General features: G+C 38.5%; 2 protein-coding genes across 3 annotated transcripts; one reads left to right on the top strand and one right to left on the bottom strand.

Moving 5' to 3' along the window:
• PNN (pinin, desmosome associated protein) lies at nt 225–11555 on the bottom strand. The gene is made up of 10 exons (XM_005695254.3): nt 11487–11555; nt 7725–8175; nt 6999–7070; nt 6555–6623; nt 5693–5765; nt 5482–5576; nt 5241–5316; nt 4096–4251; nt 3881–4019; nt 225–3136 (listed from the first exon to the last, which is right to left on the bottom strand). Exons 2-10 carry the CDS (start codon nt 7835–7837, stop codon nt 1764–1766), a joined length of 2166 nt encoding a protein of 721 aa, XP_005695311.1. The 5' UTR covers nt 7838–8175; nt 11487–11555; the 3' UTR covers nt 225–1763.
• On the top strand, nt 11610–22619 carry TRAPPC6B (trafficking protein particle complex 6B). Of its 2 annotated transcripts, none has more exons than XM_005695255.3 (6): nt 11610–11996; nt 16901–16968; nt 17893–18010; nt 18951–19034; nt 20690–20783; nt 21476–22619. In XM_005695255.3, the coding sequence occupies exons 1-6, from the start codon at nt 11916–11918 to the stop codon at nt 21505–21507; spliced, it is 477 nt and encodes a 158-aa protein (XP_005695312.1). In that variant the 5' UTR covers nt 11610–11915; the 3' UTR covers nt 21508–22619. The 2 variants fall into 2 exon arrangements, with proteins under 2 accessions (XP_005695312.1, XP_013828560.1); XM_013973106.2 differs by lacking the exon at nt 11610–11996 and adding an exon at nt 12005–12115.

Below are 26813 nucleotides of genomic sequence, written 5' to 3'. Positions count from 1 at the left end.
TTATATACGTCATCAGTACAGCTTAACCAAAATAAAATTGTTCTGCATATTCCAAAGATCTTTTCCTTTTTTCTCCTCATGCATTATAATCCCAAAATAATCTTCTGTATAAGCACCATGACAACAGTTCAAATTTTCTGGATAAAAATGAGTGAACATTTAATTTGTACAAGATCTTAATACATGTAAGTATTTTAGATTCATCGAACAAGGATGCTTTAAGAAAAGAATCAGGTTGTCCTATGGTTATCCCTTTTAAGTGTTTACCAACCTTCTCCCCGTAATGGCACACAAGAAAATAAAGCTTATACTGCATGCTGAAAAGCATTACAATTCCTAGGTAAAAGTGACTCTTGGTAGAAACAACTGGCCCAGGGATGCAGATATCTAGCTTTGCAGCTTGAGATCTACACATTTACGATTTAATAACTGCTCCAAGAAAGGATTTTTTAGAGAGATCTTTCTTTTACCACGTTAACATTTATATAATGCTGTAAATGTGTTGACATTTTAACTCTTACCGTTTTCTTGTCGAGAAGGCATAATGAATATTAAAAATTAAGCCTAAAGCTACAGTCACAACAAAAAATTATGAACTCAAAAAAAGACCATCTGCAATTTAAGTGCTCTCTTGTATAAAGCATCAAAAAGTTAATACAAGTACTAGTCTTAAGCAGCCACACAAGTCTAAGCCACATTTATTTGCACATGTATAGTAATGGGCAACAGATACTCCAAATTCATACAAATTTATAAAACAACAAATAATCATTTGGTACCACTTGCGTGTTATCTTGCTTACAGATTCAAGTGTAGATGAAGTTCCTTCATTTTGTAAACTTTCACACAAATACTTAAACAAAAATTCTTGAAAACACATATTGGCATGTTTCAGATAGGGCCAACACAAAAGTTAGGACAAGACCACAAACTTAAAATCCAAGTTTAGAAAATGCTTTTCTACCTCCTTCCCCTAGAAAGTAATTATTTTCTTTAACAGATGTATATGCTGTATCACAGAAGTAACCATGGAGACAAAAGATGCTCCCATAATCATAAAGAAAATGCCAGCCATACTGGCATTTTATCTACCAAATATATGGTTTAAATATGAGAAAACAGGAAAAATGGGGAAATGCTTAGATTAAAACAAGGGAGATTAGAAAAATGTGCTAAGTGATTTTGAAGGAGAACAAACTATGTTCCCATCAAAGCTGGAAAGATCTGACTTTGACAACTCAAAATAATTGTCTAAGGCAAATAAAAGTGATGAAACCTTCAAAAACATTCTAATCACGTTTAGTATCTAGTGATAAAAGCTGAAATTGTTATCAAGAGGGTATTTATTATACAAGCGTCAACAAGGACATCCCAAAGCTAATGAAACAAATGCACATTTATTTCTACAAAAGCAATGTATGATACAGAAGGGAACAGACTTAAAGATTTACCTATTAAAATATACAGATTCTTACTGAAGAGTATAGGATATTTAAAAAAGATGACAAGGGATGTTAATCTTTTTTTATTATTATTGTTTTTACATATTTTGGAACCTCACATAATTTTGATAAATAACTCTTACAAAATTATGCAAAAGTACAAGAATGTCTGGTAAACAAACAGTCTGTATTTTCCAAAAAATTTTTTTACAACATGCAATTCTTAAGGCAGCATTCTCCTTACAAGGAAAGGTAATCCTTTTAACTCATCAAGAAATCTTCTGCTGCAAAGAATAGGCTAAGCAAGCCTGGCTTCTTCCATTAACGCCTCTTGTCTTTCCTGTCTGATTTTCGGTCTCTTTCACTTCTTGAAGATCTTTTGCCTGATCGACTACTCTCTGACATAGACCTCTTTCTGTCAGACCGGGAATTCTTATCCTTCGATCCTTTTGCATCTCTACCACTACCTCCTTTTGAAGACTTGTGACTTCTCTCTAGTCCTGCAGCATCCCTCCGCTTCCGATCCACGCTCCTCCTGTGCTTCCTATCTCGGTTATGCCCCCGGCCCCGACTCCGACTTCTACTCTCGCTACTGCTAGTCGTGCTGCTGCTACTGTCTCGACTGCTGCTGCCACTTGTGCTGGAGCTGCTGCTGGAACTACTTCGACTACTGCTACTGCCACTGCTGGAACTGCTTCCACTGCTGCTACTGGTTGAACTGCTACTAGAGCTGCTACTGCTACTGCTTCGACTTCTACTCTTGCTTGTTTTATTTCTAGCTCGACCTCTACTTCTGCTCCTCGTTTTAGTTTTGTTCTTGCTCTCTGAATGTACCGTCAGCACTGGCTCTGTCACCTCAGTGAGTTTTACAGATTCTACAAGAAACTCCTTCCTCTCAGGTGGTAAATGCCCTTGCTCCTGAATAACCTGAGGTGGTGGCTGTGAAACAGCTAACTGCAAAGTCTCAGGCTGAGAGAGAGGCTGGGGCTGGAGTACTTGTTGGGGCTGAGACTGGGATTGAGATTGAGATTGGGGCTGGGGCTGAGGCAGGGACTGAGGTTGAGCCATAGGCTCAGGATGGGGCTCAGATTCTTTTTCTTCTTTTTCCTCAGGCTCATTTTCCATTTCTAGAGTACTAACATTCTCTTTTGCAGGAGAAACAGATTTACATTCTTTATCTGGCTCAACTTCAAATTCCATTTCTGGCTCCAATTCTTTGCTAGTTTCATTTTCTGAAGGTTCTATGCTTTCAACTTGATTGATTTCCATTACCTCCTGCTCAGCAATTACATTTTTGACACTCTCAACCATCTCTAGCACATCCATAACTTCTTCAGGCTGACTATCCTGCTGCTTCTCACTTTCCCTTACCTCAGTTTCCTCCTCCATCTTTACTTCCATTTCCTGTTTTTGTTCCTCCTCCTCCTGTTCCTTCTCTGCATCACTATGAACTATACCAATTTCCTTTTCCTCGTCCTCTCCTGCTTCCTCTATTTCTACATCATTGTGCTGATTACCTGTCTCCTCCAACTCTTCCTCTCGCTGAGCCACCTTACCCTCTTCTTGTTCCGACTTCTGTTCTTCATTACGCACCACCACCTGATGCTCTTTTTCCTTCATTGATTGTCTTCTAGGCCTAGCCTCCATTTTATTTATTTGTTCTGCAAATTCGATGCGTCTACCTTCAAATAAAGCTAAAGAATAAAAATTTACATGTGTAAAATTTACTAAGATTTAAAAAATTCAAAGTCATAATTTGACATCTGGTCACAAAATGTCATTGGAGTTTTATCTAAATGTCTTTTTTGTAAAGAGATAACAAGACTGATTATGTCAAGTAAGTAATTCCAAACTGATACGACAAAAGCACACTGGAAACCTAAACACTTTAAGAAATCAGTAACAGACAAAACTACACATTATCTAACTGATGGAAAAACAGGACAATCTTGCTATTTTACTGCAGTCTAAATGAAAAAGAACAAAACTTCTTCTAAACAATCAGTTTCATAGTATCATATCATGAATTAATTTTTCTGATCCCAGAGAGACAAGTGAGCTAATCACAATTTTAGTAGTATCTACCCTTCCATGTATATACTTCCTCTATAGACTACATCAATCTTCACCTTTTTCTTGATTCATCAGCATTTGAACCTGGCTACTAAGAATATCAAACAAAAAAAGAAGTCAGTTCACACAAATGCTTTAGAAACAAACGTGCGTTAAGCACCACCTAATATGTTAAGTTTGCTGTATCTAACATCTGTCATGAAACAAATGATCCTGTACTCTAAACACATCAGCACCTTAAGAATATCGTTCTAAAACATTAATGAATTCCAACTGCTACATGAAAGAAATAAATATGTATGTATGTATGAGTCTGTTACCTTACCCATTAAGGAAATTTCAAGGAACCTCTTCTTTACACTTACCATTCATTTTCCTCTGAGACTCCTCTATTAATTTTTGGGTAGCAGGACACATTCTTCCAGGAATATAGAACAAATGGGGCTTTGTTTTAGTTCTGATATATTTAATTATCTTGGCATTATGCTCATTCCATTCTTCTTGCTAAAGAAAAGGTAAAAGGTTAGTGCTTTTGTCAACATGAAGGATTATCAATCTTAGAATTCCAAAATATACTCACCAGCTGCGCAAGCTCAACCTTCTGTTCCAAAAGCCGCAGTTCTGTCTGTTTAGCACGTCTCTCTTCAAACAGTTCTCTCCTCTCATTTTCAACCTGTTTTCTTTCTTCTTCTGCCTGCACTTCAAGTTTTTGTTCAATTTCCTGGCGTCTCTTTTGCTAAGAATAAACAATAACCTTTAAAAGCTTATTATGCACCCTGATGTGACACACTGCAACTTTACTGATGCCTATAAACAGGTGTCACACCTGTAATTCAGGACACCAGCTAATTCAAACTTGGCATCTGAAGCAGACTGCAGTTTCCTTTTCAGGAAATGGGGACTGAAGCCTTTTCATGTAAAAATTTTAAAGCTACTAGCTGTAATATCAGTTACTATTCCATTCCAACACAATATATGAAATAACCTAAAAGTTCACCTGAAGGAGAGGAGTACTGTCTTTATAGGTTATTTTCAGGTACTCTTTCCAAAGCAAAAAATTGGAGACAAGTGCTATCCTAGAACAGACAACTAGTTCACTCTCTGAAATAACTTTACTAACTTCCTATAACTAAATTGCTATCTCCCTTCTCCTCTGAGAAGCAGTAACTTGGTATTCAACTCCAAGGACACAATTTTGTAGCTTTAGTAAAATAAAAACTTTCGCAAATAGGACAAATAAACTCTGGAGAGCAGGGAATATAATTTATGCTTCTGCTTCTAGAGTACCTGAGTGTGTTTTAGAAATTATAATTACTTAATAAATTACAATGATTAATAAGTTCAACTTGCTGTTTGAAAGAAAGTACTGTAAGGCCTGAAGACATGGAGAGACTTGCCCAAGACCTGAAAATGAGATTGCTATAGAGCTGAAATCTGAATCCAGGTTCTCCTGAGTCAAATTAGGCTCACTGAACAACAAAGAAAAGTTCACTAAGTTACTTAACAGCACCTCAGAAAGAACCAGTTAATAACAACTTGAGAAAGTTTTAAGTTTTTCCTTAGCTTCATTTTAGGCCGGCAATTAAATCTTTTTCCCTCCTTAGGAAATATCAGTTCACTTTGTGAATTTTGCAATTAAATCTTAAGTTTTTTTTAAACATTTAACACATAATCAACTACTTTGACAGGTTAATAAAGGAAGCAAAAGAAAAACTGCATAAATACCCTTTCGGTAGCAACAGTGGACTCTTGTTTAAATTTCTGAAGGGTGCCCATCAACAAGCCAAATATTCGCCGATTCCTAAAGAAAAGAAAAACAAAATCCAGTTTCAAAACATTCTACTTCATTTAAACCTGCCATGTCCTAAAAGAAGCACAGTATAGACACTTGAACAATTCCTAAAATTTTCTTAAAATTGCATTATTTAACAAGAGTTGTTTTCCTCCAGAAAGATACTTAAGATACCTTTGCTTTCCCTTTTCATCCATATTTTGATCCTGGATAAGGTCTCTCCGTGTACGCTCTTTGGAGGTAGCTACAACTGAAGACTGCAAAGCTGGCTGCAGGAGAAAAGAAATCTCAGTAATTTAACTAACATACAGGTAGCACTCTACTAAATGTAGTAAGGTGAAAATACTATATTCACCCTCTATGAAGTTCTTTTAATTTCAATTACCTTCTTAACATCATCGTCCTCTGGGTCGCTTTCTTGGCGTGATTCTCGTCGAGTCCGACGCTCCCCTCCCAGCCTGACATAGGAAAGGGAATTTTAAAAGGCCAATTCAAACTTTGATCTCCTATAGCTCTCAACCCGGGAGAAGACAATGGCAGCCCACTCCAGTACTCTTGCCTGGAAAATCCCATGGGCGGAGCAGCCTGGTAGGCTGCAGTCTATGGGGTCCCTAACAACTAAACACAACTAAGCGGCTTCATTTTCACTTTTGCATTGGAGAAGGAAATGGCAACCCACTCCAGTGTTCCTGCCTGGAGAATCTGAGATGGGGGAACCTGATGGGCTGCCATCTATGGGGCTGCACAGAGTCAGACACGACTGAAGTGACTTAGCAGCAGCAGCAGCTCTCAACCCAGTTAAGCTTTTGTAGTGTAAGACAGGAAAGTAACACAGACAATCTCCTCCATCTTATCTTTCTCCTGACCTTTACTGTGCTTTCTGTTTTTAGTTCTACCAGTTTACTGCTACCAACCCATCTCCCTCCAATCTCTATCATGCATGCGTGCTCAGTCATGTAACCCCATGGACTGCAGCCTGCCAGGCTCCTCTGTCCATGGACTTTTCCAGGCAAGAATACTGGAGTGGGTTGCCATTTCCTTCTCCATGTGCTAAGATTTGTTACTGCCATGAAGAACTGAGTTTTGAGGGATACTGGCTGTCTCAGTTCAGTCAAATACCAAGTGAAAAGACTCAGAGTAAGTGATATACTACTCAATCCTAATACAACTCAATTCAACAATATTAAATATTTCTATTCTACCTCATAAAATAAAGTATGCTTCCAGAATCTTGTCCTCCAACATACCTACTGACTGCCCCTTCAAGGTCTCTCTGTTTGGCTGGGGGTCCTCCTCCACTATCTGAGAATCCACGCCTGCAATAAAAATGTCCAACATAAAGCACACGAAAATTAAGAAAAATGGTTATTTCTATTTAACAAGATAATTTAGTTGCTGTTATTAAAAACACCTCTTCCAAATAAAGTAACCTCAAATGGACATTTACTTCAAGATGGATGTTCTTATAGCATTTCTTTTAGATTTATGAGAATATATTAAGTTTGCACATAACTGATATAGTTACTGTATTCTTCAATCTCTAGCTGTAAGTGTAAATTAACTATACAGAGAACTACAGCTAATCACAGCTTCAAATCAAACTTTTAACACTGGCTCTAGCAAGAAATTTGTTTAAACCGATTCATTAATTTAGTACAGTACCAACAGATTAAATTTTAAGAAAATCTTACCTCAGCAATAAACTACCACGTCCTCTACCTCCACCAGGACCAGAAAGGGCGAGCAATCTGGCTTGGATGGGCCTACAAAATAATTTACAAATCAGTCCAACAATCGTTTCTAACAGCACCAAACACTTCAACGGGTGCAGTTCACCATCAAGAGAAAACAAACAGAAAAGTTTTAAGATGACGGTTTCAGACCCGAAACACGGCAAGGAGCACTTTACTAACTTCCTCGTTTTCCCAAGACCAGTTTCACAAAATTGTATTTATCATAACACCACTGCACGTTAACAGGCCTGAGTCAGGTTCAAATTTCACCAACCCAAAGAAAGTTGCACGTGGGCAAGAGCCGGAGGGTGAGGCAGCGGACCGCGTCCCCGGAAGGTCCCAGGGCCAGCCCTGAATCGGGTGGCCCGCGAAGGAGGAAGGCTTTGTGCTGCAGTTCCGGGCCTGCGGGGCCGAGGGCGGGAATCGGCAGTCCCGGCCTTCCCACAGGACCGGAGACCATCCCGGCGCACCCAGGCTCCGCTCTCCTTCCTCATGCACCCAAGACCCAGGACTTAACGCTGAAGGCCTTGGAAATCCCCACCTCACCGAGGACAGGGTCCCACGGCTGCCCGCGAACAGGCCTCGATGTTCCAGTCTTCTCAGGGCTGACCGCCCTCCCCGCCCCCAATTCACCCCGGCTTCACGGCCGCCTCTGGTAGCCAGCATTTCCCATCCACTCCTTACCTCACGTCATTCGGATCCCGCCCGGTGAGCTTGCGAATATTCTCATCCACATTCTTTAGGCTCTCTTTGGCCTTTTCTAGCTGCTCCTGCAAAGTTCTCACTGCGACCGCCATCTTCTCCCTGCAGCAGGCTTCCTCTATAGGCCGCGCCTGCCTGTGTCGCGCCGCAAGACGCCAGAAGACTGACAGCTGGGTTCAGCCAATGGCAAAAGGAGTTGTATTTCGGCCTCAACCACTCAGCAACCGGAAGGGGGAGAAACTGCCGGCCTTTGTGACTCTGGACCAATGAAAAGTGAGGCAGGGGTCTCCTCCTTCCCCAATTAGCTGCGGGTGGCTGGGCTCCGCTTCTAGCGCAGAGCTGGGGCGGGTTTGAGTACCTGGGTCCTCGGAGACGTGGGTTCGCGGCCCAGCTCTTCTGGTGAGGAGAGCGGGGTCTTCCTGGCCCTTTTAACCTGTAGAGAACGTGCCTCTTATCATTTTACCACCTGATACCCTCAGAGTAGGGTTCAGGCGAGTCTATTTCCCCGTCTTCCCCCGGTAAATGATTTGATTAGGAAAGGGTGCGGCCATTCCGTTGGTGCGCATGCTCAGAGAGGCGGTGGGAGGGGCGCAGACTTCTCTTGATTAGGTTAAACCTTAAAAGAGCGGAGGGAAGAGAGTGAAAGAAAAGTCATTCTTCCTAATAGCTAACAGTTATTTTGTACTCTGTGAAACACTTTACATACATTATCCCCCACAAGCCAAAGGCTTGAATAAGCTTGTTATTCAGGCTTCTTATTACTGATAAGGAAATTGAGTCTGGAGATAATGTAACTGTCCTAAATCACGCCGGTCCAGAATCATTCTATGATCAGACCAGTGCCAGACTGTACTACAAAAATAATGATCAGATCATGCGCAGGGCTGTACTAAAAAAAAAAAAAAAAAAAAAAAAAGCGACGATAAGGGGTATTAGCCTCTACAGCTAGGCTGCAGCTGGTTGGTTTAAAATGGGTTCTGAGGAACAATGTTATGGATAATCTTGGTGTTCTCATCCTTCACTCGTTAGCCAGGCATCCTTGCACTAAGCTTAGCGGGCCAGCAGTATTTAATCCTAGTTACTATTAGATTCATACAACAATCCTTAAAATTCTTGATCTGTTAACTTGGACTCTGGAAAAATCCTGGAACCAGATAGCTGTGGTTTCTGCTTCCACGAAGTTTGTACGCTTCTCAGGGAGCAAAGATGCTTCCTGTACTTATGCATTCGACAGATATTTATGAAATGCCTACTATGTGCCATGCACTTGGATAGTCAGTGTACAATACAGATATCTGCCCACAAGGAGTTTGGCAATGGGAAAAATGAGGAGACAGATAAAAGCATAAGTAAATTATAAAACGTGGTAGAAATGGGTTAAGTGCTATACAAAAAAAGAAAATGTAAAGCTGGGTAAAAAGGATGTGTGTGTGCTCAGTCATGCCTTTGCAACTCTATGGCCTATAGCCTCAGGCCCCTCTGTCCATGGGAATCTCCAGGCAAGAATACTGGAGTGGATTGCTGGTCCCTCCTCCAGGGAGTCTTCCTGATCCAGGGATCTCCTGCAGGAGGATCTCCTGGCAGGCGGGTTCTTTACCACTAGCCCCACCTGGGAAGCCAAGAAGGATGAGTCTTGATAAATAACTAAATGATTCTGGGACTTCTTTGGTGGTGCAGTGGTTAAGACTCCTAAACTTCCACTGCAGGCGGCTCGGGTTTGATCCCTGGTTGGAGAACTAAACTGCTTGCAGCTGTGGTATGGGAAAAAAAAAAAAATTACATGGTTCTGATTGTGAGCAATCACTGCAGATGGTGACTGCAGCCATGAAATTAAGACTCCTTGGAAGAAAAGTTATGACCAACCTAGACAGCATATTAAAAGGCAGAGACACTACTATCCCAACAAAGGTCCATCTAGTGAAAGCTATGGTTTTTCCAGTAGTCATGTATGGATGTGAGAGTTGGACTATAAAGAAAGCTGAGCCTCAAAGAATTGATGCTTTTGAACTGTGGTGTTGGAGAAGACTCTTGAGAGTCCCTTGGACTGCAAGGAGATCCAACTAGTCCATCCTAAAGGAAATCAGTCCTGAATATTCATTGGAAGGACTGATGCTGAAACTCCAATACTATGGCCACCTGATGTAAAGAACTGACTCATTTGCAAAGACCCTGATGCTGGGAAAGATTGAAGGCAGAAGAGATGGTTGGATGGCTTCACCAACTCAATGAACATGAGTTTGAGTAAACTCCTTGAGTTGGTGATGGACAGGGAGGCCTGGCATGCTGCAGTCCATGGGGTCACAAAGAGTCGAACACGACTGAGCGACTGAACTGAACTGATTGTGAGCATGCTTAGTCTCATTGATCCTTATCACAATACTGTGTAGTAGGTAGTACTTGGAACGTTAGTGTGGTAATAGTGCCACGAAGTTTAACAGTGTTTCCATGGGAAGATGCTTTTAGAGTCAGCCAAAAAGGTAGGATCTAGTCCTACTTCCTTAGAATCTATTACTATCATCCTGGGGAAATTGAAGTCTCATTTACCGGGGTTAATCAGTAGAATGCCACGTCCAACATTTAGTAATGCTCAATAAGTATTAGTTTCCCCTCTAGTCTCCAAAGTATCCGAAGACACCGTTATTGTGGTTTGAGAAATTGACCTTAGTAAGACACCAATTTTTTGCCTAATCTTTGACCTTGCTGGTGGTGATGAGGGAGAATACAATTGGACATAAAGGACCTGATTTCACAAACGAGAAATTTTAGTGCTGGAAAAATCAAGATTAAGATTACAAAATACTCTTCAAAATTAGCCCTTTTTGAAAGGGTTTGTTGAAACATATGCTTGTTTTTGTGGTGGTTGAAAAAACTGATTGAGCGGCAGAGCGGAGCGGAGCTGCGAGGCGCCAACGCGGAGCAGGCGGGTCGGCGGGCGCGAGGCGGAGCGCGGGTTTTTAAATAAAAAAAGAAAAAAGAAAAAACTGATTGAAACGTTAGAAGGGACATGTTTATAAACAAACCCACCTCAATTCCAATTATGGTACATGGTCTTAAATTTTATGAAAGGATATGAAGAGTTGAAAGGTTAACAATTTGAGAAACTCAGCATTACTTTTGAGGGAAGCAATGAATTCATTGGGCAAAAAATCTTCTCTGTAAGTGACTAAGAAAAGAACTAATCATAGGCGCAGCAACACGTTTAAGCCAAAGTTTGCCAAATTTGAAATGTGCATATGATCTAACATTTGTATTTGCACGTGTGCAGCAGTTGTCCCACATCCACCATAGATTCTTATATGAACTCCATCCCACAGTGACGTCGCATTTCTGAAGTCTTTTATTTGCATTTTCTGATTAAAATTTCCCTGTCCTTTTGTTACTCCATCCACCCTGTCCCTTACTCCCAGTAAACTTCCTGGCAGCCAAAATGGCTCTAAATCTTATACCTAGGCTTATCCAAAATGGATTGGGATAATTTTTCAATATACCTAAAATTTATCAGTTTAGTTCACTCCTCAGTCGTGTCCGACTCTGCGACCCCATGCACTGCAGCACGTCAGGCTTCCCTGTCCATCACCAACCTAAAATTTATAGCCTGAAAACTTACGATTTATTCACTCCTTACAACTTTTCATATTTAGGAGCATATAGCAGAAGTGGAAGCTTTTAATGAAACTATTAGACAACGTTGTCAGTTCTAACAAAACAAATTAACAGAGATGGCAGCGGGAGCTCTTATCTTACCAACTTCTCCACTTAGCACACGAAAAATCCTTCCTCCTATCGGCGCCAGTGGTTCACCCCGGGCAAGCAACTCTGCGACCATAGAGCTGGCGGAATGCCGGGGTAGAGGGGACCGGATGTTGTTTTTTTCACCTCCCCGCCTAGGGGCCGGATCGGGTCTCCACCGGCTGGGTTTGGTTTCCGTTGCTGTCAGACTCTCCCGTTCAGCCGTAGGGCTGAGTGGCCCGGGGGTGAGCTCGCCCCGGGACCAGACTCGCTCCGTTACCAGCCTTTAGGAAGCTGCGTGGATTCCTGGTCTCCTAGCAACGAGGGCCTGGCCTCGGACTGAGCCGGCCGCGTAGCTGTCCAAGCAGTTGGGGCGCTATCCAGAATCCCCAAGCCGGACCCAAACGGGAGCCGAAACCTCGAGCTTGGAAGAATAAGCAGGAAATGGCGGACGAGGCGTTGTTTTTGCTTCTGCATAACGAGATGGTGTCTGGAGTGTACAAGTCCGCGGAGCAGGGGGAGGTGGTGAGTGCTGCCACACGCCCTGACACTCCTTGTTTCCACTCAGTTCTTTCCTTCAACCCCTGTCCCGTCGCATGCCACGCGTCGCCTCCCGAAGTGTAGACAAATTGGTCCACCTTCAGGTATCCTAAGTCTTAGAACCTGTCAGCTGTCCAGTCTTGCATTCTTGTCTCTTTCGTATTTTCTACTCTATGCTATCTTTTTGTCCAGTCCTGTATCTGTGTCTGGCAGGCCACGGATTTTCTTAGTTTTGTCCCTTCCATGTGTTGCCCCTGCCCTGATTTGCGGCAGAGTTAACTGCTGATGTTGGCACCCCGACTTAATTCCACTGTCACTTCCAGCACTGCGCAGCTGTCCACTGGACAGACCTCTCCTAGCCTGAGAATCCTGTCCCTCCATCCACATCCCTAACCCTCACTAACACTCCAGGAAACTCAGAGAAAGAAGGTTAATGGGATTTGAGGTCGAAGCAAAGGAAACTTTGCATGTGTTACTATGATTAGGAGACACAATGTAAAAAAATTTAGTGTGCATTATATGTCAGAGCTGGTCGCTGGGGATATAGTAATGAAGGAAACAATGGCCCCATCCTCCTGGAGGTTACTTCTAATGTATGTGAGTCTTCATTCACACTAATTGATTCATTTAGAAAATATGTTAAGTGTATTGTGGGCCTGACACTGTTAGATTAATAAGATGAAGTCCCTGCCTCATTGGGGAATGTGGGTTCAATGAATAATTAACAGTATTGGGTGGTATGAAATAATGGAGTTGTAGGACTTCATATATAAAGTATTCTAAAGTCATGCTTAGGTCAGAAGCTCTAGTTTCTATAATGCTGTTGATAAAGAGGGGTAGAAAGTAAGGGCAGGACAAGCATCCTAGGCAAAGGTAAAGTCATAGTGGAATGAAAGGTGTAGAGTATTTAAATATGTCTACATATTTATGAGTATTATAATATGCCTACATATTTACGAGTGAATATGAATATTCACTGTGACTAGATTGAATAGGTGGAGAGTGAAAAGTATTGAAACCTAAAGCTAGGAAGAACCTTGTTATGATTAAAAACATGGACCTTCTCAGTGGAGGATTTTTAAAAAGAATGATACAGTCTATTTGCATTTCAGAAAGATAAAAGTAGTCTTTGGACTGGAGAGGGAAGCTCTTGTAGTGAGCAGCTCCATTACTGGAGGAGTCCAGGCAGGAGATGAAGAAGATCTGGATAAAGAGAAGAGGAGAGAATGGTTTGAGAGAGGAGGCTGAATCTCTAAGATTTGATTAGGTATAGGAATGAGAATTGAAAATTATCCCCTGGTGTTTAGCTTGAGCCACTGGGTTGGATGGAGAAGGAATAGAGAAGAGGTGAAGATACTGAATTATTTTGCACTGGTTGAATTTGTGGCACCTTAGGACATCCAGGAAGAGGTACTGTCAGTTTGTGAACTATAAGCAGGATACTATCTGTTTTAGGGGGCTGTAACAAAGATGCCAAAGTGATTTATAAACAACAGAACTTCATTTCTGGCAGTTTTGAAGGCTGGGAAGTACAGTCAAGGCACCAGTAAATTAAGTGTCTGGTGAAAGCCTCCTCCTGGTTTATAGATAGATGTGTTTTGGCTGTGTGCTCACGCGGTGAAAGGGGACTAGCTAGCTCTCTGGGGTATCTTTTATAAGGACACTAATGCTTTTCTTGAGGGCTCCACCCTCAAGACAGAATCATCTCCCAAGGCCCCTACCTCCTAATACTGTCTGGGGATTAGGATTTCAACATACGAATTTTGGGGAGATACATTAAGTCTTTGGTATTAATTATGCATTAGAGACATTAATAGGAAGACATCAGGAAGAATATTGGAAATAAAGCAAATTTTATCCTGTTTTTTTTTTTTGGCCACACCTTGCAGCATGCAGGATCTTAGTTCTCAGACTGAACTCACGCCCTCGGCAGTGAGTCCTAACCACAGAACCACCAGGGAATCCCACAAAGCCTATTATTCTGATCCATCAGTAATAAGAGATTTTTTCCAAATTACAAACTTTTGACTTTAACATCATTAACAACAAGTAGTTAATGTTTAGCATCTAAGTGCTAGTGCTGAATAGCAGACATTTGTGTTTGTGTTGAGTTAGCGTTCCTTAAATCCTTTTCCCCAGAGAATAATTAGTAACACACCTCTTTTACTCTTTTATCATAAAATCCCTGCTTCCTGCCCCACCACATATGCATCAGCTTGCTTCATTCTACTCTACTTTCTTTCCCTCTTTCAGCTCTTGTCCAGGAAAACCTTTTTTAACAATCCCTTTCCCCCGCTCAATGGGTTAGCCAAACTAAAACAAAACCAGTTGTTCTAATCGTGACTGATAATTTTGAGAGATGTGCTAGTCCTATAAGAGAAAGGAAATCCAAAAGTTTTGAATCATTAAAAATAACTTTCTTTTCCTATTGCAGTTTGTGTATGGTGGGGAAAAAATTATAAGTGCATATAAGCAAAAAGTATCTTTAAAAAGTTACGTAGTAGGCTTGAAGACTAGAATCCATACTAGCATCTTGGTGTATGAGGGTTTGTTAACGTCTCTACTTTGAGTGTGCCTCCAGTTTTTCATAATAAATGTAAACGAAAGACATAATTCTATCATCCAGGGATGGTCTTTATGTATCTTTTTAGACATGAAGTCATAAGTGTAAGTGAAATCAAGGAAAAGACTAATGTTCTCACACTTAAATCAATAATTTTCCAACTGCACCAAAGAGGTATTAAATCTAATAATTGAATAACTGGACATTTAGCAGTTTATTGGGAATAATTTTTTTTACATTAATGGATAAAATATTCCTAAGTTTTTCTTAAAAATTTGGTACTTACTAGTGAGCACTCATAGATGCCAAAGTGAATGAACAGGTAGCAACATCAGAAGGTTTTCCTAGGGCTTAATTCAAAAGTTCATGTGATTCATAGTTAAGATTTGAGAATGTCTGCATATAAGCATATTTCCTGCTTATCAATATATTCCTGGGTGATTCTACAAAGAACAGATTGTTTCACAAACAGCATCATGATTTACAGGTCATTCTACCTGAGCATGTTTGGAAACGGGTGTGGAAATTAACAGAGTGGTGCTGTATGGTCCAGTGGAGAAACAACACGATTTGGTTTTTAGAAAGTCTATACCATAAATACAGAAAATAAATCAAAGGAGAAAAAACTGGAGAGACAAGGAGATCAGTTGGAAGGCTCTAACTGAAGACCAGGAGAGAAAGGTTAAGAGCTAATTTAAGCAGTCAGGAGAGAAGATCGATTTGGAAAAGCATGTACATGATAGGCCCCACAGGACTGCAGTGTGCATGTAGGCTTGGCAGCACAGAGGTGAAGGAAATGGAAGTTGTCTGGTTGTAGTAACTAGATAGATGGTGGTGCCATTAATGAGGTTAAAGAATTTTGGAGGCAGAGCAAGCTGAGGATGCTAAGATAGTATCATTTTGAACATGCCATATTTAAGGGGCCTGTGGGACCTCAGGGCTTCCCAGGTGGCGCTAGTGGTAAAGAACCCACCTGCAACCCAAGAGACGCAGGAGACATGGCTTCGATCTCTGCGTCGGGAAGATCCCCTGGAGGAGGGCATGGCAGCCCACTCCAGTATCCTTGCCTGGAGAATCCCAGACAGAGGAGCCTGATGAGCAACAGTCAACGGGGTCGCAAAGAGTTGGACACAACTGAGCACGCACACAGTGGGACCACTAGATGATTGTGTCTGCTAAAATCTGTACTAAAGATTTAGTAGTTAGCCCTGTTAGTGGAGTACTTAGAAGAAGTTTCAGCAGATAACGAGGCCTGTGGTGTTAATGGAAGACAAAGGCTTCAAAATATATAAAACTTCTTGCCCTCTTGTTGCTGTATTCTAGTAGGTGGGGATGGAGGAACATGAACAGTATAAAATTAGTAAAATGTGTATTAGGTTAAATGGTGAAAGAAGTTCCTTGGAGACAAATTAGGCAGAGAAATCAGAGCATCAGAATCACTTTTGGAGGGCTTCTTGAAACACAGGTTACTGATCCATACCTGCAGTTTCTGAGTCACTGAATTGGGGGTGGGGTTACAGAATTTGTAGTTTTGCAGGTTCCCATGTGATGCTGATGTTGCTAGTCTTGGGACACACTTTGAGAATCATTAGGTAGTTTCTGAAGTGGAATGATACTGTTGTTTTAAAAGACTGAAATTAGCCTCATTGAGATGATGACATGTGAGTGAAGACCTAAAGCCGGTGAGGTGGTCATGTGAGTTTCTAGATGGAGAGCTGCCTAGAGCCTGCCTGGCATGTTTAAGGACAGCAAGGAAATCAGTGAAGCTGGATGGAGTGAGTGAAGAGGAGGAGGTGAGGTTAGAGAGGCACAGAAGTCTGGATTGTATAGGGCTTTGTAGGTCATCCAGAGAATTTTGAGAGTCTTTGACATAGGTTTTATTTAAAGCCTTAAGAGTGGATGAGATTGTCAAGGGAAGAGAGAAGCAATTGCATGATTCCAGAAATAGGATGGGGGGTCGCCAACTAAGATACACTAGGAAATAGAAAGGCTTGGCCGACTCTAAGAAACATTTTGAAGCAGAACTGAGAACTTGGTGACAGCACAAAGGGAATGACAGAAAAAAGTCAAAAGCAATACTTTGACCTGTCTTATATTGGAAAGAATAGTTGAAAATGGAAAAAGCCAGGGAAAGCAGGAAAAGTAATTGGGAAGAGGCTTTGGCATTTCTGAAAAGTAGTAACAGTTCTGTTTATCTTATTGCCTTATGAAAATGATTAAGAAAATTCAAATATGACCTGTAATTCACTTTTTCTCACAATGTTTCAGTGAAATATTTACATTCTGGCATTCTAAAATCATTCAAAACTATTATTTTTTTAAATAGGAAAATGGACGCTGTATAACTAAACTGGAAAACATGGGGTTTCGAGTGGGACAAGGATTGATAGAAAGGTGAGCAGTATGGATTTGAAAATTTTCTTCCAGGTAGGTTATGAACAAAGATGATCCATTTCAAAAGATTGCATAAAACTTGAGATACTTTCATTTTAGTTCCTAAATTTTATTTATTCTCTGTTCTTTATTTACAGATTGAAATTTCCTTTTAGGTCTGATGCTATTTTAAGTCAGTTATCCAACTTTCATGTTTCAAACTTTGAAGAAAATATGTATTTGTTTTAAATTTTTTTCCTCAAAACTTTGGTGTGCTGAAACAACCATCTAAAATCTTGTTGCATTTCCTACTTAAGCTAGTAGGTTCTTTATCCTAAACGGAATATGGTTTAAATGCGTACCTTAGTTTCTGTTTATGCATGTGATCATCTTCAAACTTACAGGTCAATTTCTTTTAGTATTCCTTTCTCACTATCTGAAATAACTGAACTCTTAATATTTTCCTGATCTTCCTTCGTGGCTCAGGTGGTAAGGAATCCACCTGCAATGAAGGAGACCTGGGTTAGATCCCTGGATTGGGAAGATCCCCTGGAGAAGGAAATGGCAACCCACTCCAGTATTCTTGCCTGGAAAATCCCATGGACAGAGGAGTCTGGCAGGCTACAGTCCGTGGGCCACAAGGAGTCGGACACGACTGAGCGACCTCTCTTTCATATTTTATATAACAGTACCATGATCATGCTCAGCTTCTTTAAAAAAAATGTCAGCTGTACCTAAAATTGCTGTTAGACTAATTTTAGCCCCATCATTATATAACAGAATGTGAATTCATTGAAGTGGGAACTACTTTGCTTGGTGCTTATCACTTTATGACTGTCAGTAAATGTTCAGTGCTATTGTGGCATTTGGAAATTAGTGAATAATTTGCCCCTCCTGCTTTCTCAGGATGAAAAGTACTGTATTACTTCTAGTTGATCTTTTTAGGTTTACAAAAGATACTGCAAGGTTCAAGGATGAGTTAGATATCATGAAGTTCATTTGTAAAGATTTCTGGACTACAGTATTCAAGAAACAAATCGACAATCTAAGGACAAATCATCAGGTATTTAGATAAATTAAGGCCTAGTTTTTAAAGTCCTTTATTTTAATGTAAATGTCCTATTTTAGTGATTTACTTGTTATATAAAACTTAATTTCTCAGAAACTTAGGAATGTTTCTATGTTATTAAAACATCTTTTTTTTTTCTCTAATAGGGTATAGTGAATAAAGACAAGGGCAGTTATCTATAATGACAGCTGTCCATTTCTCTCAATAAAATTTTAAGTTTTTAAAAGTAGCAAATATCAGAATGATAACAGTTTTAGGACTTGGTTCTTTCATTATTATTAGTGGTGATAATATGCAGAACCACAGATACATCACATTTCTGTCTTTCAAGTAATTCCTGAAGTCTCATTGTAATTCTTGCCTGTTTAGTTGCCATTGTATTTTTTATTCTTAAAATATTAAAAGTTAATAGGTTGCCTGAGAGATTATGCAAAAATTGACTTATTTTGTAAAATTCTAGGAGATATTTAGAATATATTTGGCATTTACTGAAGTATAAAAAATGAAAATAATGTTATCTCTTAGCTACCAGTAAAATTCATTTTTTCAGATAATGTCAGCCTTAGCCTAGAAGTACTTGAAATGCTTATAGGGAAAAGTGACTCTGATTATTGGCTTTCTAGGTATGAGTTAATTATATATAGCTGCTAATTTCACCTAGAATGTATTTTTCTTTCACACTAGACTGAATTCTTTAAGGACAGGAACTGTTTTATGTATCTTTGTATCTTCAGTATCTTCAAAGCATTCAGTAAATATTAGTGTTATAAATGATGAACAACTCTTCAACTTGAACACTGCAACACTTCTTTGTATAAAGAAAATTTGACCAATGGAAGGGAGAGTTTTAATAACTTCTAAAAGTTCTTAAATTATTTTGAAGGGAAGAGTACAGATTACACTGACTTTGGATGTTTTTCTATTTTTGGGACAGGGCATCTATGTACTTCAGGACAACAAATTTCGCCTGCTTACTCAAATGTCTGCAGGAAAACAATATTTAGAACATGCATCAAAGGTATTTAATGGAATAAAAGATTGTTTTTTTTTATTATGAAACAAGTAGAAATGTAGGGAAAAGTACAATGCTAATCACAGACTTGAATTCAAAATGTTTTAAAATTGTTCCTTTTGCCTAAATACTGCTCTATGAAATAGAAAGATATTTATCATATTGAAATAGTTTAACTTGTAACTAAGTAGGCTTATGATGACCAATTCAAGAAACTCTATAGTTTAAATGCCATTAAAAATGTAGATGATAAGATTCTCAAATATAGTACGGATACATCAGAAAAGATACTCAAGCTTAAAAAACTGGTATTAGCTATATATAAAATTACTCACCTCAGAGTTCATATTTATCCATCAGTAAATTAAAAATTTTTTTTAGTATAGTTAATATTTGTTCCTAAGAATATGTTTTGTATTAAGCATATGTGCATTTCAGGGTTTCCTGTATTTTTTTTTTCAGTCTCAAGTAGGAATCAATAAATAGGCCAGATGTATTACAGAAAAGCTGACAAGTTTTAATATAAGGGTTCCTTTGAAATGATTAAAATACATTGGGCAGTCTGTAAAAGCTGCTTTTTATCTGTAAAATTTGTCCACACCTAAATTATCTAACACAAAGGCAGTTTCGTGTAGTGGGAAGAGTATGAACTTGGGACCAAAGAAATCTAGATTTTAAGCTAACTCCACAACTTACAGATCCCCTATGGACCTTAGTTTCCTTATTAATAAAACTGATTGTAACAATATATTATAAACAATCTCCAAGTTCTCCCCCAGTTTATAACTTCATAATTCCATATCTGATTAACTATCAGTACCCATTTATGTATATTATAATTTATTATTCATACATAGTTGAATATCATGCAATACAAAAATCTAGAGGATAAAATACCTTGGACTATTTGATTTTTTGGTTCTCATTTTTGTGCTGTCTCTGCTATGGCTTAGTCCCATTTCCTTGTTTCCTTAGCAGTTTGTCAACATTGGCATTTTGATCCTTTAGTAAGTCTTTGTTGTGGCAGGCCATACGTCTTGAACAAGTCAAGATTCTTGGTTGTAGAAAGCAGAAACCAATCTTGATTGAATGGAATCGTATTAGTTAGCTTACAGAATTGATGGGAAGGCTCAGAAAACAGGCAAGAACCATGGTTAGGGGAATCTCCTGGTGCTTTAGTAGTTAGGATTTGCTATGGCCCAGGTTCAGTCCCTGGTCAGGGAACTGTGATCCCACAAGTGGTCAACATGGTGTGGCCAAAATTAGAGAGGGAAAAAAGACACCATGGGAAGTTAAAGCAGCCAGGTCACTCCACAAGGAGAGTCTAGTTAGAATCCTTCAAGCAGCACTGACGGTAGACACAAACCACCTTTGCTGTCTCTAGAACTAATTCTAACCTGTTTCCAGCTTGTTTCTGTCACTCGTAGATTCAGGGTCATGGACTAGACCAGTGAGTTGACTGAACTTAAGTCATGTGTCCATGTTTAGTTGCCAAGGAGCTGGGAAATCTATTAAGAATTTTTAATAATTTGAAAAATTATTATACAGCTTTTCCAAATAAGTGACTTATTAACATCAAGGTATAACTAAATGTCATATTTATCAATACCTTTACTGTCTTAGTAAATCCTTAATACTTTTTATACTTTTGTTCCTTTTAGTATTTAGCATTTACATGTGGCTTAATCAGAGGTGGCTTATCAAACTTGGGGATAAAAAGTATTGTAACAGCTGAAGTATCTTCAATGCCTGCCTGTAAGTTGACTTCATATTTCTTAACAAATGTTTTTAGCAGTTATTTATCAGGTCTGGTGGTGTGTGTTTGTTTCTTGTTTTTGTTACTTAGAGGACATTTAAAATGCTAAAACCATTTCATTTTACTTTTGTCAGTTTTAACACAATGCAGTAATATGTAGCATACTTATATTTATAGTCAATGATTTTTAAATTCATAATAGACAATGATTTAAGAAAATGTGCTAAGGAAATGTAAATTTATAAGACAGCTTAAAGGGTGACTCTTAATTTTAAAGGAAAATTTTAAGATAGCAAATTTCCTTATAATGTTGAAGATTTTTTAAAATTTTCTCAAACACATCTATTATTTAAAACTAGATAAAGCCAACTAGTCATCACTAAACTCCTTTTCAAAAATCTCTTCACCACAGCTACTAACCAATAATTGGCTTGGGCATCACTGTATTTCCTTTCTATTCATAGTAATTAGAAATGAAATACATAAAATATAGAAATCAGAGAAACAAAGGCACTCATTCACAAACCAGATAATCATGATAAAAATGAAATTGACTGTCAAATAGTGCGAAGTCATTTGATATAGCAAGTTTCTTGACTGAAACAACTTATTAAATAGAGCAGAAAATGGATGTTTAGACATGTTTACCTTTTACCTGAAATCAAAATGATTTTCATGTTTTCCTTTTTAGGTAAATTTCAAGTGATGATCCAGAAGCTATAGAACCTACTGAAATGCAAGGCTTTACCAGTGTAAAGAGATAAATTATTCCTGTATAAAGTATTTCAGATGGCAATGATTTAATTCCATTGTTGGACATTTGTACTGATATAAGCTATTTGCTAACTTGTATAATGAAAGATGCACTCTTAAGCAGGAGGAAGGTTGTATTTTATCAATTTAAGACAGACCTTAAAGCAGGTAGAGACATTCTACTATAACATATACTTTACTGAAACTATTCAGAATGAAAACCTAATTTCAAATAACTAAACACCAATGCAGGACTCTTGTTCAAACATTTTTATTTGCTTAGAGTGATACATATTTAACCAGAAATGGAGAAGCAAAACTCAGGGTTTGGTAAATTAGTGTAATGAAAAGTATGTACCAATCAGAATCATTTGTGTAAAAATGAACAAATTTTGGTTTATGAATTTTAGTTATTAAAAAAGCAAATAGTACACTAAATATTAAACTTTATTGTCTTATTGCTTATAATTTATTACTAAGAGCTTTTATGCATGTATAAGGATTTCATTATATACACTGTGTGTTGTGTGTGTGATATATTTAACTGCCTAAATTGCTTTAAAACTTTATTTTACTTTCATATAATTCAGTTCTTGAAAGCTCCATTAATGTAATAAAGTAAAATATAATCTAGATAAAGTCAGATACAGATGTGAATTCAGTGACCCCAGAGCCAAAGAATAATAGGTATTTGAGGAAGGAAATGTTATACTTACTCCTGTTACAGTCTTGACTTTCCGTTTCTCTCTCCACATGTGGAAGTGCTGGTGAAGATTCTAACATCTCTATTTTTTCCCCTTACTTTTAGTCTTCCCCAAGGGCAGAAGGGTGGATGAACCGATAGTCACACCAGTATTCATGGGCCCATAAGCTTCTGTGGGTTGAGGTCAGTGCTCATCTAGTGTGTATCTTATCTCTTCTTTCATCTGATGATCATGAAAGGACAAGCATGGAGATGAAAGCTATCATATTGAGGATAGCAGGTGCAGACAGAAAGCACCTGAATTGTGCTCTTGACTTAACCAATCCTGGAACTACTATACCTTTGGACTTTTATAATAAATTCCTTGTATTGTTCAGTCTCCCTTTTGTATATTTTATTGTGTGTGTGTGCTCAGTTGTGCCTGACTCTTTGCGACCCCATGGACTGTAGCCCGCCAGGGTCCTCTGTCTACAGAATTCTCCAGGCAAGAATATTGGAGTTGGGTGCCATTTCCTTCTTCAGTGGATCTTCCCAATCCACGGACTGAACCTGCATCTCTTGTGTTTACTGCATTGGCAAGCAGATTCTTTACCATTAGTGCCACCACTTGTAGCCAAAATATAAGCCTGTCTTGGTAGAGGTGAGGCAAAAGTTAAGTTATACAAGAAAGAAACAGTATGGGAATACTGAATTTTCTCTTTTCTGTAGGGGGAGGGGAAGACAAAGGGTTACATTTAAAACAATAAAGCTATGAGGTGCTAAAGACAATATGAGGTTTTATGATCTTGTAGTAGAGAAGGCCTTTTCAAGACTTGTAGAAAATCAAATAAAGCAAAATAGTAGAAAAAATTAATAGCATATCTTCAAGAAACGGTACTGGGAAAACTGAATAATCCCCATGCAAAAGAATGGAAATGGACCCTTATACCATACACAGGTATATGAAGATGCTAAGTATCCTGACTAATGAGGGAAATACATATCAAAACCACCATTAGTTACTACCCCACACCAGTTAGGATGGCCATTAAAAAAACCCAAACCAGAAAATATGTGTTGGCAAGGATATGAAGAAATTGGAACCCTTGTGCACTCTCAGTGGGAATGTTAAAGTGATACAGCCACTGTGGAAGAGTATAAAGATTACACAAAAATTTAAAAGTAGAACTACTATATATTCCAGCAATCCCACTTGAGAGAGTATTTATTACAAGTAATTTAAATCAGGATGTTGAAGAGTTATTTGCACTCCCATGTCCACTGCAGCATTATTAACAATAGCCAAGAAGTGGAACCACCCTAAATGTTCATTGTATGTATAAGGATTTTCACTATTTGATTATATTCATTGATGGCACTTGATTTGTACCGGCAAACAAGGATGTGCAGCCAGTAAAAAGGATGAAATAGAGCTGTATGTACTACATGGAATGATGTTAATTGGTCTTGAGAGAAAGTTTTTGTTTTCTTACAGGATACTACACATGCAATATATAAAATATAAATATACATGACTGAGTGTATCCAAGAGACTTGAAAGTTATAAGTAAATTGTACAGCAGATTAAAGTAATCCCACAATAAAGATTTTTTGGGGGTATCCTTCTGTACAACTTTATATTTTAATTATGGTCATCAACAGCCCTAAGTGAACAGTAAACCTGTGTTGAAGAGCAGATGTATGTTTCAAAAGTAAATATACTATATGAATGACAAACTGTGAGGTAGCTTTATAAACTATTTTTTATAAACTCTAGTCAGTGGCCTATACTAACCATGATGACAGTTGAACCCCTGTCTACTAGCCAAACCTCTATAAAGGAACTTAAGCCTGGAGATGTCATCAGAACCTGTCTTGGTCCATTTGGGCTGCTTGTCTACTATATACTGCTATACTCATCTTTCTCAGTTTCTAACGCATTTTTATTTTTGTCCCCAGATGGTAAAACTGGTAACTTACACCACTTTTCATCTAGTTCAGTCTCTAATTGACTTATTCTGCTAAGAGACACAGATGAAGTAATCTTATCTTAAAAAAAATGCGTACAATAAAAGTACAAACAATTTAATGAATGCATAATGTCCTCCTGACCAAAAGAAGTAATGAATCTTTATATGAAAAAAAAAATAGGTGCAATCCAATTTATCTGGTCCATACCCCCACAGACCTGATTAAACTACTGTATGGTAGCTGTTATTTTCAAAATAATTACCTCTAAATTCTGTATTTAAAATGTGTAATTTCTCAATGAACTTGAAACATTTCTGTGTCAAAGAGTTGGAAAAATTTTCCTCTTCAATTTCTCATTAACATCAGAAGATACTTTTATTTGTTAAAGACTTGATAAACCCTTCAGCTATATTGGTAGTCTGCCTAAATATATTTGTGACTTAAAATATCTTGTTTCTGTATTCCTGAAAAATATCCTTATGCCAAGTTAAGTTATTACAAAAATAAGTTTTTAGTTAAATATTATAGACCTACAACTAGCTGGAAAACAGAGGTATAACAGCATTAAAATAATATCGTATACCACTTGTCTTCTGTACACGCAAAATTGCCTTTTTTGTTTCTAGTCCTCAGGAATGTTAATTCTTCTGTGTGAGTGAAGTCGCTCAGTCGTGTCCGACTCTTTGCAACCCCATGGACTGTAGCCTACCAGGCTCCTCTGTCCGTGGGATTTTCCAGGCAACAGTACTGGAGTGGATTGCCATTTCCTTCTCCAGGGGATCTTCCCGACCCAGGGATCGAACCCAGGTCTCCCACATTGTAGACAGACGCTTTACCATCTGAGCCACCAGAGTAGTGACCATAAATACATGCTCAGCCACTAGCCATGGAAAAGTTACACATTAGTTACAACAATAACTGCCAGTTTAGACCTTTACTATTAATCAATCAGTCCCTAGCCTTACCGAGTAAAGATCAAATAGCAAAGAACATGAGTCTATTACAAGGCTACTTGTGGTTATTGGTTGGAAATCTAAACTCTTCGTGGTAGACACTGCTGGCTGCCTACTCAACACTCTTGTCTAACAGAACCATGTTTGGTAGGAGTGACAATGTGCTCACCAATAATTACATTTCCCAGCCTTCATTCTAAGTAGAAAATATCGTAATTCTGGCAAATAATGTGTAAGTTGAGGATTTCTTGTAATACTTTTCTCCCCTGATAGGACATCAAGAAGTGTGATACCTTTTTATCCTCCCTGGAATGTAGATTCAAAGAGAGAAAACAACCATATCATGACTAAAAAGATGAAACCTATCCTCTAAGATTGATGAAAGATAAATCTGGATGTAGCCTAGGATATTTAAGATATTGTTACAGCCAGCTGCTATACCAGCCCTGAACTTCTCAAACCAGAATTAATGAGAAAAAAAAATTCTTAATTTTTAAAACCTCAGTTAAGTCAAGTTGCAAAAGCAATACTTAACTGTTGGAATCTCATGACTTTCAATCCTACTCTTGGGAACTTCTGGTCGAAGAAAGGAAAAAGTTGTACATAAAAGATATTTTGTATATTGGATTAGCACTGAAAACGTTAAATATCCAACAATGAGAGAATGTTTAAATTCTGGTAAAACACAACTTAAGACTACTAGGCTACCATCTAAAATTCAGTTTTTTGAGGGAATTTCCTGGCAATCCAGTGGTTTGGACTCCTTGCTTTGATTGCTGAGGGCCTGGGGTTCAATCCCTGGTTGGGGAACTAAGATCCCACAAGCCATTGGGTGCGACCCTCCTCCCCCACTGCCAAAACCAACTTTTGGAAGACAACGTGGTAGAAAAGATTAAAATACAAAATTATATCTGCTCCATTTATAACTAGTGGCAAAACTATTGGTCGCCCAATCCACGTTTATTCCCAATCCTCTTCCTTTTCCATTTCCCATTAGAAAGATTGGAAAAGCTACAGTTTCATTTCCCCATTCTTCTTGGAGCTAGAGGTAATGATTTTATACATTCAAGGCCAACAGATGAACACAAGTCTGCTGTGGATTTCTGGAGAAGGTTATGCTTTTATGAGAAAAGGACCAGATGTGGGAGGCTCTGCCTCCTTCCCCACCTTTTCTATCTTGAATACAGACACACTGCTCTGCACTGCAGTGGCCATCTTACTATGAAGGAAAAACTAAGAGACTTTCAAACACCTTGGTAAAGTGGAGTCACTGAACCAATGCCAACTCCTCTAGGTTTCTTGTTATATGAGAAAGATGAATCCCTATTTGAAAAACCATTGCTACTTGGATCTTTTGTCACTTAAAGTATGAAACACTCCTACCTGATAGAGAAGTAGAAAAACTAAACGATATGATAAAAGATGTGGCATAAAAATTGAAAGAGTTGACCTTTTACCATATTACAGAAAATGATCTGTAAAGAAAAAATTGCGTTTATGTAAGAAAGCTTTTAAAAATAAAAGTACTGAGCTTAAAGAGAAAACATCAGACTACTTTTGTTGCTAACTATGAATACACATGCCATATAAACTAGACTATCCTAATTCTAATACTAAGGACATTAGTCTGTTGTCTTTTGTTTAAGAGTCAAACAAAATTTAGTAACCAA

This window comes from Capra hircus, chromosome 21, assembly GCF_001704415.2.
Source record: "Capra hircus breed San Clemente chromosome 21, ASM170441v1, whole genome shotgun sequence".
In the NCBI taxonomy this organism is placed as follows: Eukaryota; Metazoa; Chordata; class Mammalia; order Artiodactyla; family Bovidae; genus Capra; species Capra hircus.
The sequence above is the reverse complement of the archived record's forward strand: the minus strand, read 5'-3'. Positions and strand labels throughout refer to the sequence as shown.

Excerpts from the sequence above, each read along its gene's own strand:
- PNN (XM_005695254.3), bottom strand. The coding sequence starts at position 7,837 with ATGGCGGTCGCAGTGAGAACTTTGCAGGAGCAGCTAGAAAAGGCCAAA. Across the intron at positions 7,071-7,724 it reads CGGGATCCGAATGACGTGAG|GCCCATCCAAGCCAGATTGC; the intron begins GTAAGGAGTGGA and ends ATTATTTTGTAG. Across the intron at positions 3,137-3,880 it reads GTCTCAGAGGAAAATGAATG|CTTTATTTGAAGGTAGACGC; the intron begins GTAAGTGTAAAG and ends TTTATTCTTTAG.
- TRAPPC6B (XM_005695255.3), top strand. The coding sequence starts at position 11,916 with ATGGCGGACGAGGCGTTGTTTTTGCTTCTGCATAACGAGATGGTGTCT. Across the intron at positions 16,969-17,892 it reads GGACAAGGATTGATAGAAAG|GTTTACAAAAGATACTGCAA; the intron begins GTGAGCAGTATG and ends TGATCTTTTTAG. Across the intron at positions 19,035-20,689 it reads ATTTAGAACATGCATCAAAG|TATTTAGCATTTACATGTGG; the intron begins GTATTTAATGGA and ends TGTTCCTTTTAG.